The sequence below is a fragment of the Drosophila miranda genome, chromosome 4 (assembly GCF_003369915.1).
Source record: "Drosophila miranda strain MSH22 chromosome 4, D.miranda_PacBio2.1, whole genome shotgun sequence".
Classification (NCBI taxonomy): Eukaryota; Metazoa; Arthropoda; class Insecta; order Diptera; family Drosophilidae; genus Drosophila; species Drosophila miranda.
Window position 1 is genome coordinate 30,191,477 of NC_046677.1, and position 15,037 is coordinate 30,206,513.

Below are 15,037 nucleotides of genomic sequence, written 5' to 3' on the forward strand. Positions count from 1 at the left end.
AAAACAATTAATGAGGAGTGTCCTTAAAGCCTCGACTAATGCCGGATTTAAGCCAAGTTTTAGTTTTGTCTGGGTCAAAGTTCGCTGCGGCTGTTTGATGGGTCTGGTCCCCCCCCCCCCCCCTGCCGCCGCCGCCGCCCATAAGCCTATTAGCAACAACAAGTTGCATTAAACCGGATGCTAACTTTCATTAAAAACCACTTAACCCGTGCCACGACAAGAGAGACCGCAACGAACCCCCCAGCTCCAGCCCCAGCCCCAGCCCCAGTCACAGCTCCACAGCCCCTGCCTGTGTTCTATTCCCAGCTAGGGCTCCCAGTCCTCACTTGACCCACCACTTGACCCATATGACCCACTGTGGTAACAGCAGCAACAAAGGCACTGCCGGCACGTGGATGACTGCCACACTCCTGGATCCAGCCGAGTCCTGATGCTGATGCTGGCCCAGAGAGAGAGAGAGAGAGAGCTCCGAGGTGTAGGCGTGTCTGCCCCGTCGTTAGTCATATTTTTTTGCTTTGGCAAAGAGTGGAAACTTTTTGGAAAACACGAAGCCAAACGAAAAAGAGATATTTTTAATTAAATTAAAGAGCATTGCGTGGTGCGGCGTCCGCAGGGGGATTAGGCGGAATGCAAAGTCAAAAACTGCTGCAGTGTGTGGCGAAAACTCTCAGCAGATTAGAGATTTTTGTTTCGAAAATCTTAAAAGCAAAGTCCCCAAGGGATGCTCGACTCTGGGATTACATCAACAAATTGCAAATCCCTCTTATCCCGGCCTCAGCCAAAGGACAAAGGACAAAGGACACTCTCTGCTGTGCGAGCATACTTTTATGACTAATTGTCGAGCAGTTAAAAAGTTTGTCAGCATAAAGTTTCACTTTCAGTTGATCAAGAATATCTTTCATAGACCCCGAGAGCCCCCGAGCCCCGTGCCTCCTGCCTCCTGCCTCCATCCCACATGTGCCACGATGATGGCCAAAGTTTTGTGGCCCCCGTTCGATTGGCAGACGAGTCAGTGTACGCTTATTTCTATTTCATTACTGCTGTTATTTTCATTTAATTTTTTCGCCGCCAAACAAACAAACAAAGGAGAACCGAAAGCCGAAAACCGAAAAACAGCAAAAGTTGAAAAATGGCCACGCAGGAGAAAGCCCCATTGTGGCAGGGGGGAAGGAGGAGGCGGGGGCACTGCAGACAAAACTGCAAAACTTTGCTGCCACTTTTTTTTTGTTCGGTTCGAATTTCTGGGCCAACTGTTTTCTTTTAATGCCAAAGCGTGAAAACAAAACTTTTTGCTGCCACTTTTAAACGGCGACACTAATGGCTGGAAATTGAAATGGATTTTGTGCAAATATGTTGCCGAAACGAGTGTCGTGCGGTCTCGGGCTGCAGATAAAAATAAAGTCGAGTTTTCCGAGTGCCTCGTAGGCGTTATTAGCCCGAATCGAAATGTGTAATCGATCGGAGGAGTCGCAAACAAATCTGAAAACCCGAAAGCCCGAAATGCGAGCAGCCACTTAGCTGCTCTCAGGAGACGGAAAAGCCATTAGGAAACATTCTCCCGGAGAATATTTAACAGCCGTTCCCTGAAAGCATATTTATAATGCATCAGCAATGTTTTTGATTCAATGTCGTCCTTGTCTCCCATTGTTTCCCATTGTTTCCCAGTTCAACCGATGAATGGCCAATTAAGGCGGCCATTTCGGGCCCAGTTAAACGGCTGTGGAGGCTTAATGTAAATTAAATATTGCAATTGATACCCCGCCATGCAAATATGCCGTTATGCAAATCAAATGCTAATGGGCGACATTCAATCGAACGTCCGGGCAGGACATTGTATGGAGCATTACAATCGGGACAACCGATTTGTTTGTCCTTCTCAGTGTGTGACCCAAATAGAAGTTGGCCAGGCCCGAATGCTGCGCTCAATTTCCGCAAACAAACAGTCAAACAAAGGGCAACATTGTGCGGCAGGTTCAACATAATTAAAATTACTAATTGAAAAGGTCTGCCAGACACACGGCAGGGCACTGTATCAGCAGCCCCCCCTGGCCATCAATCAATACTCGTATTCGCTGTAAAGTTATGACAGCCGAAGCCTTAAACAGAAATTGATTGGATCCCGCATAAAGCGGAGCCTGGCAAGTCTTTAAAGTCTTTTAAAGGAGGTTCTTCCTCCCGAACGCCTCTCGGGAGCCAAAAATAGTGGGCGCTATTTGGGTCAGAGATGCATTAGCAAGTGCTGGCCAAATGAAATGAATGCCCCGTCCGATGCACATAAATATTGCGGCCTTCCTGGCCGGTAAACAAACTTCTGCGGTCCACTGTGCGGGCTGATCGATGGGCCATGGAGGCCTGCAGTCGGGTCCCTGACATGTGGTCACCGCACGGAGGAGATCTTTGATTTTTCTGGCTTCTGGTATTAATTGAATTCGGTTGCTGGCAAGCCCTGCCAACTGCTGCTCCCCTAATTCGGAACTTTTGCGGTGTTTGTGGGGACCAAACATTTCTAAAAAATTAAATTCAAATGCGATGCCAAGGGCCAACAAATCAGGAATGATTTAGCTACTGAAAATAGTTGGCATATAGGAAATTGGATAGAGAGAGAGAGAGAGGGGGAGAGTGAGCCGAGGACTGGCTCTACCTTTTCTGACTCTCCGTCCGGCTCTAGTTCCAATTTTGTTGCTTCGGCGTTTGGCAGTGGAGCACTTTGTCCACTGGCACATAAATCTTGAGTGCAAATTTTCGTTTTGGCCATAAAAAATTAACAATGCGTAAAGAGGTTGCCTGGAATTACGAGCCAAGAGCTCGAGGCCGCTGCTGGGAAGTTGCTAGCATAAGCCAAGCCAAGGATGTCCCTGCTGCACTTGCAACACCCCCGCCCCCCCATACTGGGGTGTGTGTGTGCTCGGCCATAAAGGTTTTGCGGTCCAGTCCGCCTGCTGCGGGGGCTCGTATTGCGGTCACTTGGCTCTCGGCTCGACTCTGCATTAAGCAAGCCGGAAAACGGACTCCGATTCTCTCTGTTGTTTAATTTTATAAGCTCCTGGGACCGTCCTGGAAGTGTCTATCCCTCTGTCAGTCGGTGCGGGGGGGCCCGTGAATGCATGGAGCCCTCGTCTTGCTGTCCTTAATTGTGAATATGTGTTAATGTGTTCCCTTTAGCATGTTAACATTTTATTCAGCTATTTTAAATGTACCGAGTGCTTGCTTGAGCCAAAAAGAGGAGTGGCAGCGGGAGCCGTGTCCAACGTGACACCGAACACGTTTTAACGGTGAACAGCTCCTGGCCCTGGCCCCAGCCCCGGCCCCTCATAACTTATGCACATAGATAAGCAGCCTCGTCCTTGCGGTTCCCGTGGAGATTCTTGTGTTTTCCGCTGTGCGTGGTCGGGGGGTGGAGGCTGGCGAGGAGCCCGCTTTGTGGCTGGGCTTCCTTTTTTAATGCCGCTGGCCGTTTAAGGTAATTATGAAATTTTCATCCTTCGCTGCGAGTATTGTAATTGCTTAAAGATTGGCGGAGGTTAAACGGAGCTTCCTGCAGGCGAAAGTGGAGCCAAAACAGCATCGAAAATTACCCAAAAAACCCTCAGAAGAATCTTGCTCTTTAAAGCTGATTACTTGCACATTTATTTGATACGTTTATTCGCCAAACAAACTTCCTATTTCCTATTCAAATCCTTTTCTAGACAATTGCACTTCAAAGCTGATTGTAGCCTTGGTGGCAGACCGCAAAGAAATTGCTGTATGGCTGAGGCTGAGGCTGATGCCTGACGTTCGATAAACCGCAATCCGTTTCACACATGCCCCGAAAGCCGCCGGCCTGGCCCGATCTTTATTTATATTTAATTGTATTTACCGCAATGTTGGCATGCGGCACCTCAAATTGTAATTATTTCCTTGATGGACTCGGACTCGGAGTCGTCCTCGGAGTCGGCCACTCAGTGCACGTTCCATTAATTATGAAAATATTGCCCAAACACTTGTTCTCTCTGTGCGCTGTGCATGCTTCTCCCTCTCTCTCTCTCTCCCTCTCTCTCTCTCTCTCTCTCTCTCTCTTCGCAGAGAACCAGAGGCGCACTTTCCACTTTCCACTGGCACTTTCCACTTACATTAAATTTAAAGTATTTACCACAATATTTTCGCTACACTTGCCTCAAATTGTATTTTCAGTTCGCCATTTGTAACAGTCCCCCCCACCCACCTACACACACTTTTATATATATATAAAGTACATATGTACTGCTGCTGTATTGTATATTTTCGTCAGAGTTTTCTGACGTCTCCTTCTTCGTTTTGTTTGCGGCTGCTGGGGGCCTCCTTCCCGGGCCCTCTCCGGGTCCGAGACGGGGGATCAGCCCCTACCGAAGGGGAGGTACTACAGGGCATTCTCTGAGTCGTTTCCTTGACTTTTTCCCCGAAAACACACACACACACAACACATTTGGTAAGCCAAAGACCCCAAAGAAAAATCATTGTTGCCAAATTGAAGCCGAGACGAAATCCGAAATTGAATAACTTGTTGGATGGAATGAAAAATGTGGCCCTAATGAAAATTAGGCTGCCAGACGGAGGCCCAGCGTGGGCTCCTCCAGTCACGTTTCGACACGTGGCCGCAGGACATTTATCCCCGGCCACCCGACCGAACGTGCAATTATTCAAAGTGCAAAAAGAGTTTTCGCCATTAAACGTGCAACATTTGGGGGGGGGGGGGGGGGGCTGCGGGTGCGACTTGGTCCAAGGAGATTCTTCATAAGTCGTGGAAAACTTTCGGTTAACTTTCTGTCGCGCAGGGAAACATTTTCCCACCAGCCAGCCTCTAATTTATTGCAGTAATTTGCCCCAGCCCTGCTGTTATTGTGGCTGCATATTAATCCGGCACAGCCATAGCCGAATTACCCCCCGAAATGATTACATGTCCCTGGAAGATGGCAGACATCCCGGCACGGCTTCGCCTTGGCCTCCATGGCTGGTTCTGGTTCTGCTTCTTGTCCCCGTCCTTGTTGCGGATTTAACAACGCGCCGCTGAAGATCAACATCAAATTACCCTAATCAAATTGTCATTACGCATATTTTAAGTAAATGAGTGCGTGAATTCAGATCAAATTAGCAGCCGGCATCAGTGGCTGACAGCCTGACAGCCTGACATTCAATTTACATGGGATTTTATAGCCCCTGAAGAAGAGGCAGAGCCCAAGATGTTACGACTAGGGGAGGCCCATCTTTAAATTCGTGGGAGACACTCTTCTCTCTAGGGATTCCATTCATATTTGATGGATTCACACCTCCCACTGCCCCACCCACCCAGCACGTGCCCTCAGGCAAACCAATCCCTTAGTAGTGGAGGAAATTAATCAGGCAATGAAAAGGGGTTAACCGCCTGGCCTGTTCGTTGAAACGCTTAAAGGCTTGCCCCAACTCGATTCCGGGCGATTCCGGGCGATTCTGGGCTTAGTTAGCAAGCAGTTTAGGAAAACTTGAAAAGCAAGAAAAAATAAGTAAATACAGAGTGAAGCGTATAAAACTCTTAACAAGACATAAATGGAGGATGCTGCAGTCGTAGAAGAACTGCAAACTTTGGGAGGAACAAGGGCTCACACACACACACACACACACACACCACGCAGAGAAAAAACAAAGTTGGGGCTGGGCAAACACCTCAAGGACGGGGACGGGGTGGGGCCTGAACTGAACTGAAGCTGAACTTTTATTTGTTTGACTCGTGAGGAGGAAACTTTGCACTGCTCCATGCAGTAGATGTCTGTGGATCCGCACTCCGCACTCGGTTGTTGTTCGCTCGATTTTATTGCTGCAGAAACGTCACAGGGGCATCCGCTGCTGCTGCACTGCACCCCCAAGAAGTGCTCTTCGGACCCGGGCGAGTGCACTTTAAATTACTCGAATGATACTTGATGGTTGCAATCAGACTGGAGACCGGAGACCGGAGACCGGAGACCGAAGAGCGGACTCCCCACAGCCACAAGCAGACTTCATTATTTTGATGGCAATTAGCAAATTGAGTTGTGTAATATTTCTGTTGTGTGTTTGGTAATTTTTTAAATTTTATTGCCAGTCTGTTTGCAGGTTGTCACGCAATTAGTGCCGCACGACCGGCCCTGGAGCCACACGGCGTATGCTTGATGCACTCGCTTCGATCCTGGCTCCATGCGCGAACACTTTGGGTTTTTAATTAACTTTGCAGAGAACCATAAAACGGACCCCCCCTCGGCAGAGCGCCCAGTGGAGCGGATTCGCTGACAAAGCAAACAGCTGGGGGTCCCCCTTTGGCAAAGGGGCAGGAAACTATATATTGAACTATGTTTTAATACAAATCAAAGTCTGGAAAGGATATTGGATTACCCCCAAACCAACTCTTCTTTATATCAGGGGCCCCATCCCTTCCCCTCCTCTAATGGCTTAATCATCTCTGCAATTGTTATTCTCGCGAAACATTTAACCTCCTTGGCACCCGGACAAGGGCCACAAGCCGCCAAATGAGCTGGAAAGAGTCGTACACGATTTGTCACCCCGTTTTTTGTCAGCCGATTTGGGGCGATAATCCCGGCAAAACGATACCCGTAAAGCCAACAAAAACAAGCCATAATATTATGAATATTATGAATATGAGGGGGGAATATGATACTTTAAGCAACCAGATACAATACGTTGTGTTTTATGTTGATATGGCAATGGTTATATAAGCAGAGGATGTGACGACAGCGGCTTTTGGCAGGCAGTCGGCGGTCGGCTGCCCATCAGCATTGATCCATGTTGACAATTTTTGGCGGGGCGCACAAATAAATAAATATGCCAAGATATTCCCATACTTTTACACTCCGTTGCTCATCGCTCGACGCTCTTCGTGTGGGGGCACAGGGGGAGGGGCAGGGGCAGGCACTTTGAATGCCCTAAAAGAGGGTATTGCTGTTTGGAGAACAGGTGCAGCTCCTACACGATGCAGCACATTGGGAGACCCGTTCAAGGGTATCCAACGCTTCGGTCCTCGAACCCCGCCTCGTTGTCGCTTTGTTTTGGTTCGGTTCTATGGCTGGAACAGTTTATTTTTATTGCCAAACGGCGCTACTCCCTGGCACATCGATGGGGTGCTTGTCAGACAAAAGGGAAATGCTCCCATTTGTCATCGCGACAACGGGCTGCCGTTTGGCGAGCATTCGGCGGCAGTTGTCAGCCGTCAGATTGCTGATTCCCGAAAACAGAGAGAACCGAAAACTGCCACAACAGCGGCTCGAGTGCAGAGATTGTTTGCTTTAAAGAATCACACGACGATAAGCTTCTGGCAGGGTCCGGCCCCCCGCCCCCCATCGATGGGGACGGCCTTTTTGTGCATAATAAGCAGCTCTTAAAGTGCCTTTAATTAAACATCGATATGCATTTAAATATGCGAAAGCCCTTACATATTTAATTAAAAGAAAATTGTATCCTGTTCCCATTCACAAAGGGACTGCGTCCTCGGTTTTAATTGCGCATTTCATGTGTTTTAATGCGACTGCCCACATAAAAGACAGCCCCCACCCCCCCACCGAGGGGGATTGTAATGAATGCAGGGCCGAAAGGAGAAAAACCAGCGAATGAAAGCAAACATAAATTGTATACGTTTTTCAGCGGGATCCGAGAGCCACATTGATATGGAAATAAACTCTGCCGGGCCTCCGCTAATCAAATGTAAGCACATTTAATGTTTAAATAAACAGAAATGAGTTGTTCCAGCGCAAATAGAAGAAAGACCAAAGCTGGCTTAAGGCCGGACTGGGGCTGAGGCGTGGACCTCCTTTGATTAAGTCCCGCATAAATATTTATGTGCCGTCGAAGCGGCAGCAAATATGGACATTCATGACAGGCAAAGTGGTATTTAATTGAGAAGTAAAATACGACCAAATTATATATGAGGCACGTGGCAAAAAGCGGTCGGGTCTGCCAGCAACGAATGGCAGATACCCAGGGAGGAGCCTGCCTTGAATATGGGAGCCTGCTCTGCCCAAAACTAATCCTAATCATGGCTTATCAGAGGGTATAATGGGTGCCCCCAACTGTTGCATTCGGCAGTCCCCAGTCCCCTCTTCTGCTCGCTTGAGCACAAAATTCGAAGCAGCATCTCCAGTATGAAACCAAACACATGCGATGCGATGATGCCACTTGAAAAATATAACATAAATTTTATTATTGAAGCTGAAAACAGAAAACAGAAAACAGAAAACAGAAGGGAAATGGAAGCCACTTGCAGACTTTTTTCCAAACAAAACAAAGTCACTGCGCGACTGCGAATTTGTGTGTGTATTCAGCAGCCTCCGATTTTATTCCTTTTGAAGTGGCATGACCAGCAGGGGGGGCGCGCCCACAGAAGGGGCGCCCACACAAACAAAGTTGAGTTTATGTCTGGCCCATAATTCTTCTTAAAGACTTTAACGCTTTTTTAATAATTTTTATTGTCAAAAATTTCGTTTGGGTATTATTTGCATTTCGGAGGAAGTTCCTTCTTTTTCTGTTTCGTTTCAACTTTGTTTGCGTCTCAGTTTAATTTGTTAATTTATTTGGAGTGTCTGGGCTGGAACCCGGGGCTGTTAAAGCCAGATCTCTGAGAGATGAGAGATATCAATGCCATGAAAATGAAGGCAAGTTGTGTATTGATTTGTTGAACCAGCAAAGGTCGCAGTCGAATGAGAGGCCACTGCATTACAGTGCGGATTTGAGTGTCAATCGATGGGCAAACAGCAAACAAAACATTAACTTCGACGAGTGTACATAAATGCTCTCCCAGTTAATCCGCTTTGCTCGCCAATATTGTCCGGCCGTGTTTTTTAAGCCGCATTTATGCGTTCGCTTTTATTTAATTTGCATTCATCTGCGGCTCTCCTTGCAGCTTTTATTGAAATCCATTTCAGCTTTTTTTCCGCCCCTTTGTCGGTGGGAAAAATATCACTTGCCATTTGTATTGCAACATTTTGTGGCATGGAAGAGCAAACAAGCGGAATGAGACGAATGCGATGCAAATAAAAACCATTGGGAGCGAATTGTCGCAGCTGCAATTTTTCAAATGTCAAATCAAAACACAAAACCAATTACTTTTGATGATTAATTACCAGCAGAACAAATGTTGAGGACCACAGAATGATTTTGATTGCGACCCCGGGCCAACTGTTTGCTTGATTTATGATGCCATCAGCCCTTTGCTGACAAGTCCCTGATGTGCCGGAACCCCCCTACATCGAGTCCTACCTTAAAATTCATAGGGTTTTCGGGGGGGAGCGACTCAAAACTCTGGAGGTGTCGGGCCCAAAGCCGCAAGTAGAACAGCAGCTGCATGTCATTAACTATATGGAGCTCCAAGGAATAATCCTCTCTGGTCCCCGCCACCGCACCGCCACCACAGGACGTATGCGTAATGCGACCAAAGTTTTCAGCGCTTCATTTTTCTAGCATTTAACACCCACACTTCCCACTTTGAGTGTGTGGGGCACCTTTTGCCACACTTTCCATTTCGGTTTTCCGCTCTTTTCTTCATTTTCTTTGGTCTTTTTTTCTCCTATTTTGTTGTCATCAAAGTTGCGGATTATGCGCACAAAAACGAGAGTTTATGTATGAAATTATGCAAAAGAGAAGACCAGATGATGATGATGATGGCTGTGGATGCGCCCCGTTCAAGGTTATAGCCGAAATGGGTTCCGCCCCCCCCCCCCTTTGTTCAATTATAAATGCAACTTTTGTGGGCGATTATAATGATCAAGATGGAGAGTGAAATTCGCTGTAGGCCTGCATTGAAATTTCATATTTTAATTACAATTTGCTTTGGCTTTGGCCAGTGACCCAAATTTATTTATACGCTTCTCTATGGGAAAGAAAGAAAGGGTTCTTTTAACCCTTTTTGCGGCCAGTGTCGTCCCCAGCTGCATGCCTGGCTGCATAATTATGTTGCCAAACTGGTTAGCTGGCTGACCGGCAAAAACCAGGGAAAAAACCACTCGAAAGGGAGGAAAAAAGAGCCCCTCCCTCGGCGCGGGACCCAAGTTATTTGAGCATGACGAATGGCTTTGTCAAGTTTACCACTTTTACGGATGATTTTATTAAAAATTGCCCAGACACAGGTGCACTTGGTAGTGGGAAGTTTTCCATATTTTGAGCCAACTAATTTCAAGAATTGAATGTTTTTCCCCCGAGTTTTCCCCGAATTTTCCATTTTAATGCCGTCAAAACCTGTTGTCGAAGATTAAATATTTATGGCGCCCATTAATATCATCTTTGGCCGTCCGAAACCAATAAAATGTCCCTAATGTCGCGATATTTATGGCAGTAATATTCGCCCGGCGCTAATTTATGTCCTAGCCTTGAAGTAGTCATTGTAATTATCCAATGATTTATGCGATTCCCTCTGCGAAAGCGATACACTTTCTCGGGGCGAGGTTCTGCGGAAACCCTCCAAGGGCGGAAGCAGTCGCGATCCGATGCACCCGCCCTGTGGTTGCGGTTTCCGATCGACCAGACATTGGAGCAGGTGTAACCGAACCGCGAGGCAAAGGCTGTGGCCGATACATGTGTTTTTCTCAAGGGGAAAATAAACAAAAGCCCTGAAAGGCTCAAGATTTTATACAGAAAAGTGTACGGTAACGGAGTGGAGATTAAGCAGGATGACTATTGGAATATACCAGAAATATCCAGTCTCGGCTTGGAGTTTTTTTTCCTACGAAAAGATATATTTATGGGCTTTCCCAGTTTATAATTCTTCAAGAATTACTGCTGATGAACCCCTGGCACACTTTCAGGCTTTCGATTTTGCGCGGGTGGCGCTCCATCCTCAATATTTTCACTTATAATCAGAACCAAGACCATGGATTGTGTTTGTAATTGTAAATGCTGAGTCCCGGAAAACTTTTAAATTTTAATTCAACAAAAAAAAACTACTTTTCAACTCAAGTCTTAGAGGAAAGTTTTCCACCACCAAATTTAGAACATTTTTAACCTAAACAAAGGCCAAATATTTCAACAAATATTCATTCGAGCAGTTCCGACAGTGCTCACGAGTGCTTGTGAGTACCGATTGAAATAAATCCAATCTGCGAGTGCCTGCCCATCGCTGATCGTCTGCCAAATGAATTTTAGATAAACCCATCTGTAAAATGTGCACCGCATTCGAAGTGGAGTCTTCCGTCGCACTTACCTTATGCTCGGCGGCATGTAAATCGAAAATTATGAAAATTGTCACTTTAAATCACGGCTGCTGCCGAGCAGAGCCTCTATAAATCACGGGCCAGGGCCCACGGACCACACAAACACCGGGAGTATCGGGGTCTGGGTGCAGTGGGGGGACAGAGGTCTGAATATTCAAATCAGTGTCTGGCTGCCAATAGATGAGATTTGTTACACAGTCACACACGGGGGGCGGGGAGGGGGTCCTGCACGGCACACGCGGCAATATTGGGCTAGAGAATGTAGCTGGTTCCGTTTATTTAGCAAATGAAGCGTACTTTTTGTTGACTCTGTTGCCAGATTCACTCGGGGGTTCACTCGGCAGTTTTTCCCCTATTTTTTGGCACTAGATGGCGATAGATCGGCCGAAACCGGGATGAATGGCAGGAATTACAGCGGGTTTGGAGAGCCAAGCTTAGGCCCAGTTCAGTCAAGGCTTATCTGCCGGATCACAATCGCCAGAAACACGCTTAAAACTTCCCACAGATGCGGCAGCAGAGAGAGTCGCGACCGGATTGCTTCACGAACCGCGCTACACGAGACACAAACGAACTTTGGAGGCGCCTCGAGACGCGCGCTTGCTGTTAAATACGAGGCCCGAAGCCGAGAACAGTGGCGGTCGAACAGGTTCGAGCCAGAGCTTGCAACATGTTGCAAGGGGTACGGACCCGAAGCGGACTTCGGGGATTCCATGTTTTCAGAATGAAAGGCTCTGATCTTTGCTTTAACGGTGGTCCGTTGGTTCTATTGTTCTTTGGCTACAAGTTTCAAAATTGTTGGCTTTATGGCGGGGCAGGGACTTGGTGCTGGAAGAGTTCAGAGATCTGTTCGGGTATCCGTTATTTCACCAGCCGCAGGGACAGGAGCTGCAGCATCCGCCGCAAGGGCCACAGCAAGGCCCGCAAGGACCACAGCCACCGCAGGGTCCACAGGGACCGCAACTATCGCCACAGCAGGGCGGACACGGTCCAATATATCCCGGATTGAATAAGCAACCCATTTTGCAGATGGCCTGCAAATAAAACTAAAATAAACAAATTTCGGGGATTATTTGAGGGAAAAACATACGAAATGGACCCCGAACGGAACAAATTTGCAAAACAGTCAGACCCGGACGGTTGGAATTTTGAGAGTTGAATGGAAATGAGCCTCACCTTGACTCCTGAATTCCCAAAGTGACGCTAGAATCCAGGGGAAACTGTTGCTTGGCCAAAAAGAAAAGAAATAGGAACTTATCTCAAGTGCAGCAACCTTGCGAGGATGACAATGCAGCCGACAAAAGTTTTTGCTTAAAAACTGAAACTCAAAGAAGCCGCACAACTTTGGCCATAAAACACGAAACAAAGCCACACGCACACAAAGAGAGCGCTCCTGGAGATGGGTGGGGAGGGGGGGCCGGGAAAAGCAATGAAAATTCCGACCTACCGCAATAAATTCCGCGGGAAAAACAACGCGAGCACTGCCAGAATGAGAGGGAAATGGCCAACACACAGGGGCCCCAAAAAACGCCTCAAGGAAGCATAACGCACACAAGGACACCTACAGTACGGCGCCATAAATCGCGCTAAGCCGAAACAAAACATAGAAGCCGAACAGCATCAGGCATCAGATTCAGGTGGAACAGCAGGCCGGCAGCAGGCAGTCGGGGAGCCGGGGAGCCGGGGAGCTGGGCCCCCCAAAACCTTTGACCTGACACAATGCTCCACATTCTATGTTTAGGATTTGGTTTCGATTTGATTCGGCGACTCGGGTTCGTGTTGGAAGCGCGGCTGCGCACTGTGGCGGCTGGCCGCCGAACAGCTGTTTGGGGCCAGACCTTACCTACGACAACATGAGCGTACTTTCGCAGTACAAGCCTGCCCCCCATCGCCCCCCCCCCCTCCCACCCAAAAAACCAAGTCAACGCGAATCTTTTGTTGCAGATTCATTTTATTACGTTGGGGATGCCACCGAAGGTGTTGGGTGTTTGGTGGACCCCTCCAAGGCTCTAGTTTTCGAACAGCAACATATTTCTTCAGCACTAATCGTCAGGGCGGCACAGTCGCGCTGCAGGAGTACAGATATCTGTTGGAATGTGTGCACTGCAACTGCCATTCAGGGACTCACCAGTGATCCTCTCACCAGCCGCAGGGACAGGAGCTGCAGCACCCACCGCAGGGCCCACAAGGACCACAAGGACCACAACAGGGCCCGCAAGGACCACAGCCGTTACAGGGTCCACAGGGCCCACAGGGTCCGCAGGGCCCGCAGGGGGCGCAACAGCCCGGGGGGCAGGGACCCACATAGAAGGGATCGAACTTGCAGACGATAACCACCATGATGGCCAGCAACTGTCGCGCACTCAGGGACTTCGAAAGAGACTTTCTCGGCCTTTGGTTTATCGAATTCGAAATTTGGAAACTAATTTTGTTCGTTTTTGTGCCGAAGAAATATGTCGAGGCGTTTCCTTGGCTACGAATTTGGAAAATCTGTTTCTATTGTCTCATTTTTGGCCTCCACAAAGTAGATGTTTACCGAAACAGTTGTACGAAATGAATGAGCTCCGGCTCGGGGATGTTCGAGCAAGGAAAACGAACAAATCTGGACAGCTCCGGAACAGCCCTCTTCTGTGAATTCTTCTTCTTTTACTGTAACTTTAAATTTTCACCCGTGTGCCCCGCCTGCTGCGAGCTCCGCCTCGAATCCTTGTGGTTGGGGTTTTCCTGGAGGGTCGAGGAGGTCTTTTTCTTGCTGGCAGGTTTCTCCCTCACTTTCGGCCTTGTCTTCTTCTCGTCATCGGGATTGGGCTGCGCCCTGGCCCAGCTCCTGCCGGAGTCGACCATTCGCCCCACCGCACTGTACACCCGATGGCCGACGCGCCGGATGGTGGAGCATGTGGGACCCATGTTCTCACAGTCCACTAGCACGGGCGTGCCTTCGACCGGCGTCAGGCTGTTCAGGCATCGGGCGCAGGACTCCACCATGTTGGACAGACCTTCGCCCAAGTGCACGGAGACTCTGGCGGTCGACTGGGAGACGGCCAGCAGCAGGGCCAGCACACCCACCACCCCAATGGCCTTGTGAATCAGATCCGTGGCGGAGAACATCGTCGAGCACTCGAAAAACAACAAAGTTCCCCCTGAAGCGGTGACGGCGAAAGCAAACGGTACTCTGTTATCCGGCCAGGACCGACATAATATCGTATGTGGATCTGGCCAGCCCGTAGATCCACCGAGTGGCCCTTACGGCCACGTTCGCGTCGACGACTGTCCGCTGCTCCGCGTGCAGCTCCGGAGAGGAGTCGCTCATGATGTGCAGGACGCTGCGCATGGGCAGCAGAATGGGTGCCACATCCAGTAGGGCCTCCGCCTCCTGGTGGCTGCCCAGCTGTGCGTAGGAATCGTTTACGATGTGGACGAGGCTGCGCATGGGTATCACCAGGGGATCCATGTCCAGCACTGGCTCCGCCTCCCCGTGGCTGATGACAAAGGACTGGTGCAGGACAACCACCCAGCTGCGGATGGCCGGCACTATGTGATGCCTGGTGTAGGCGCAGCCCACAGCCACTACCTCTTGCACCTCCCTCGCAATGTCGCGGAACAGCTCAATGGCCTCGTGGAGGTCCGTGGTGGCGGCCATGGCCGGAGAAGCACAGGCTCGAATTTGGATCCAGATTTGGGTGTGGGATTACTTTTTTATTGGCACAGAAAACAAATTTGGAAAGTTAGCCTTCTCTTCCCGACCCCTGACGTTTGCTGAGTGTTAACAACGTGCTGGCTCCTCAGCAGCAGTGGCGCCAGCCGCACGGCGTGTAGCCCGAGTAGCACCCGTAGGGGCACGGCCCGCAGGCGCACTGCGGATA

General features: G+C 48.9%; 4 protein-coding genes across 5 annotated transcripts in view; all 4 read right to left on the reverse strand.

Annotated features, from left to right (window-relative positions):
• LOC108162393 (insulin-like growth factor-binding protein complex acid labile subunit) overlaps positions 1 to 11,760 on the reverse strand; it is a 47,594-nt gene extending 35,834 nt beyond the window's left edge. The window contains exon 1 of one of the 2 annotated variants that reach the window (XM_017297113.2): positions 11,168 to 11,760. The gene's annotated coding sequence lies outside the window, so the exon portion shown is untranslated. The remainder of the gene's footprint in view (positions 1 to 11,167) is intronic. The other variant, XM_017297114.2, reaches the window with a different exon arrangement.
• A 1,345-nt stretch (positions 11,761 to 13,105) lies between these two features.
• LOC108162408 (male-specific sperm protein Mst84Dd) lies at positions 13,106 to 13,774 on the reverse strand. The gene is made up of 2 exons (XM_017297133.2): positions 13,303 to 13,774; positions 13,106 to 13,242 (listed from the first exon to the last, which is right to left on the reverse strand). Exon 1 carries the CDS (start codon positions 13,512 to 13,514, stop codon positions 13,314 to 13,316), a length of 201 nt encoding a protein of 66 aa, XP_017152622.1. The 5' UTR covers positions 13,515 to 13,774; the 3' UTR covers positions 13,106 to 13,242; positions 13,303 to 13,313.
• Positions 13,573 to 14,303, reverse strand: LOC108162407. Its single transcript, XM_017297132.2, has one exon. The coding sequence runs from the start codon at positions 14,280 to 14,282 to the stop codon at positions 13,821 to 13,823; it is 462 nt and encodes a 153-aa protein (XP_017152621.1). The 5' UTR covers positions 14,283 to 14,303; the 3' UTR covers positions 13,573 to 13,820.
• A 25-nt stretch (positions 14,304 to 14,328) lies between these two features.
• LOC108162405 lies at positions 14,329 to 14,959 on the reverse strand. The gene has a single exon (XM_017297130.2). The coding sequence runs from the start codon at positions 14,812 to 14,814 to the stop codon at positions 14,350 to 14,352; it is 465 nt and encodes a 154-aa protein (XP_017152619.1). The 5' UTR covers positions 14,815 to 14,959; the 3' UTR covers positions 14,329 to 14,349.
• Positions 14,960 to 15,037: the final 78 nt, after the last annotated feature.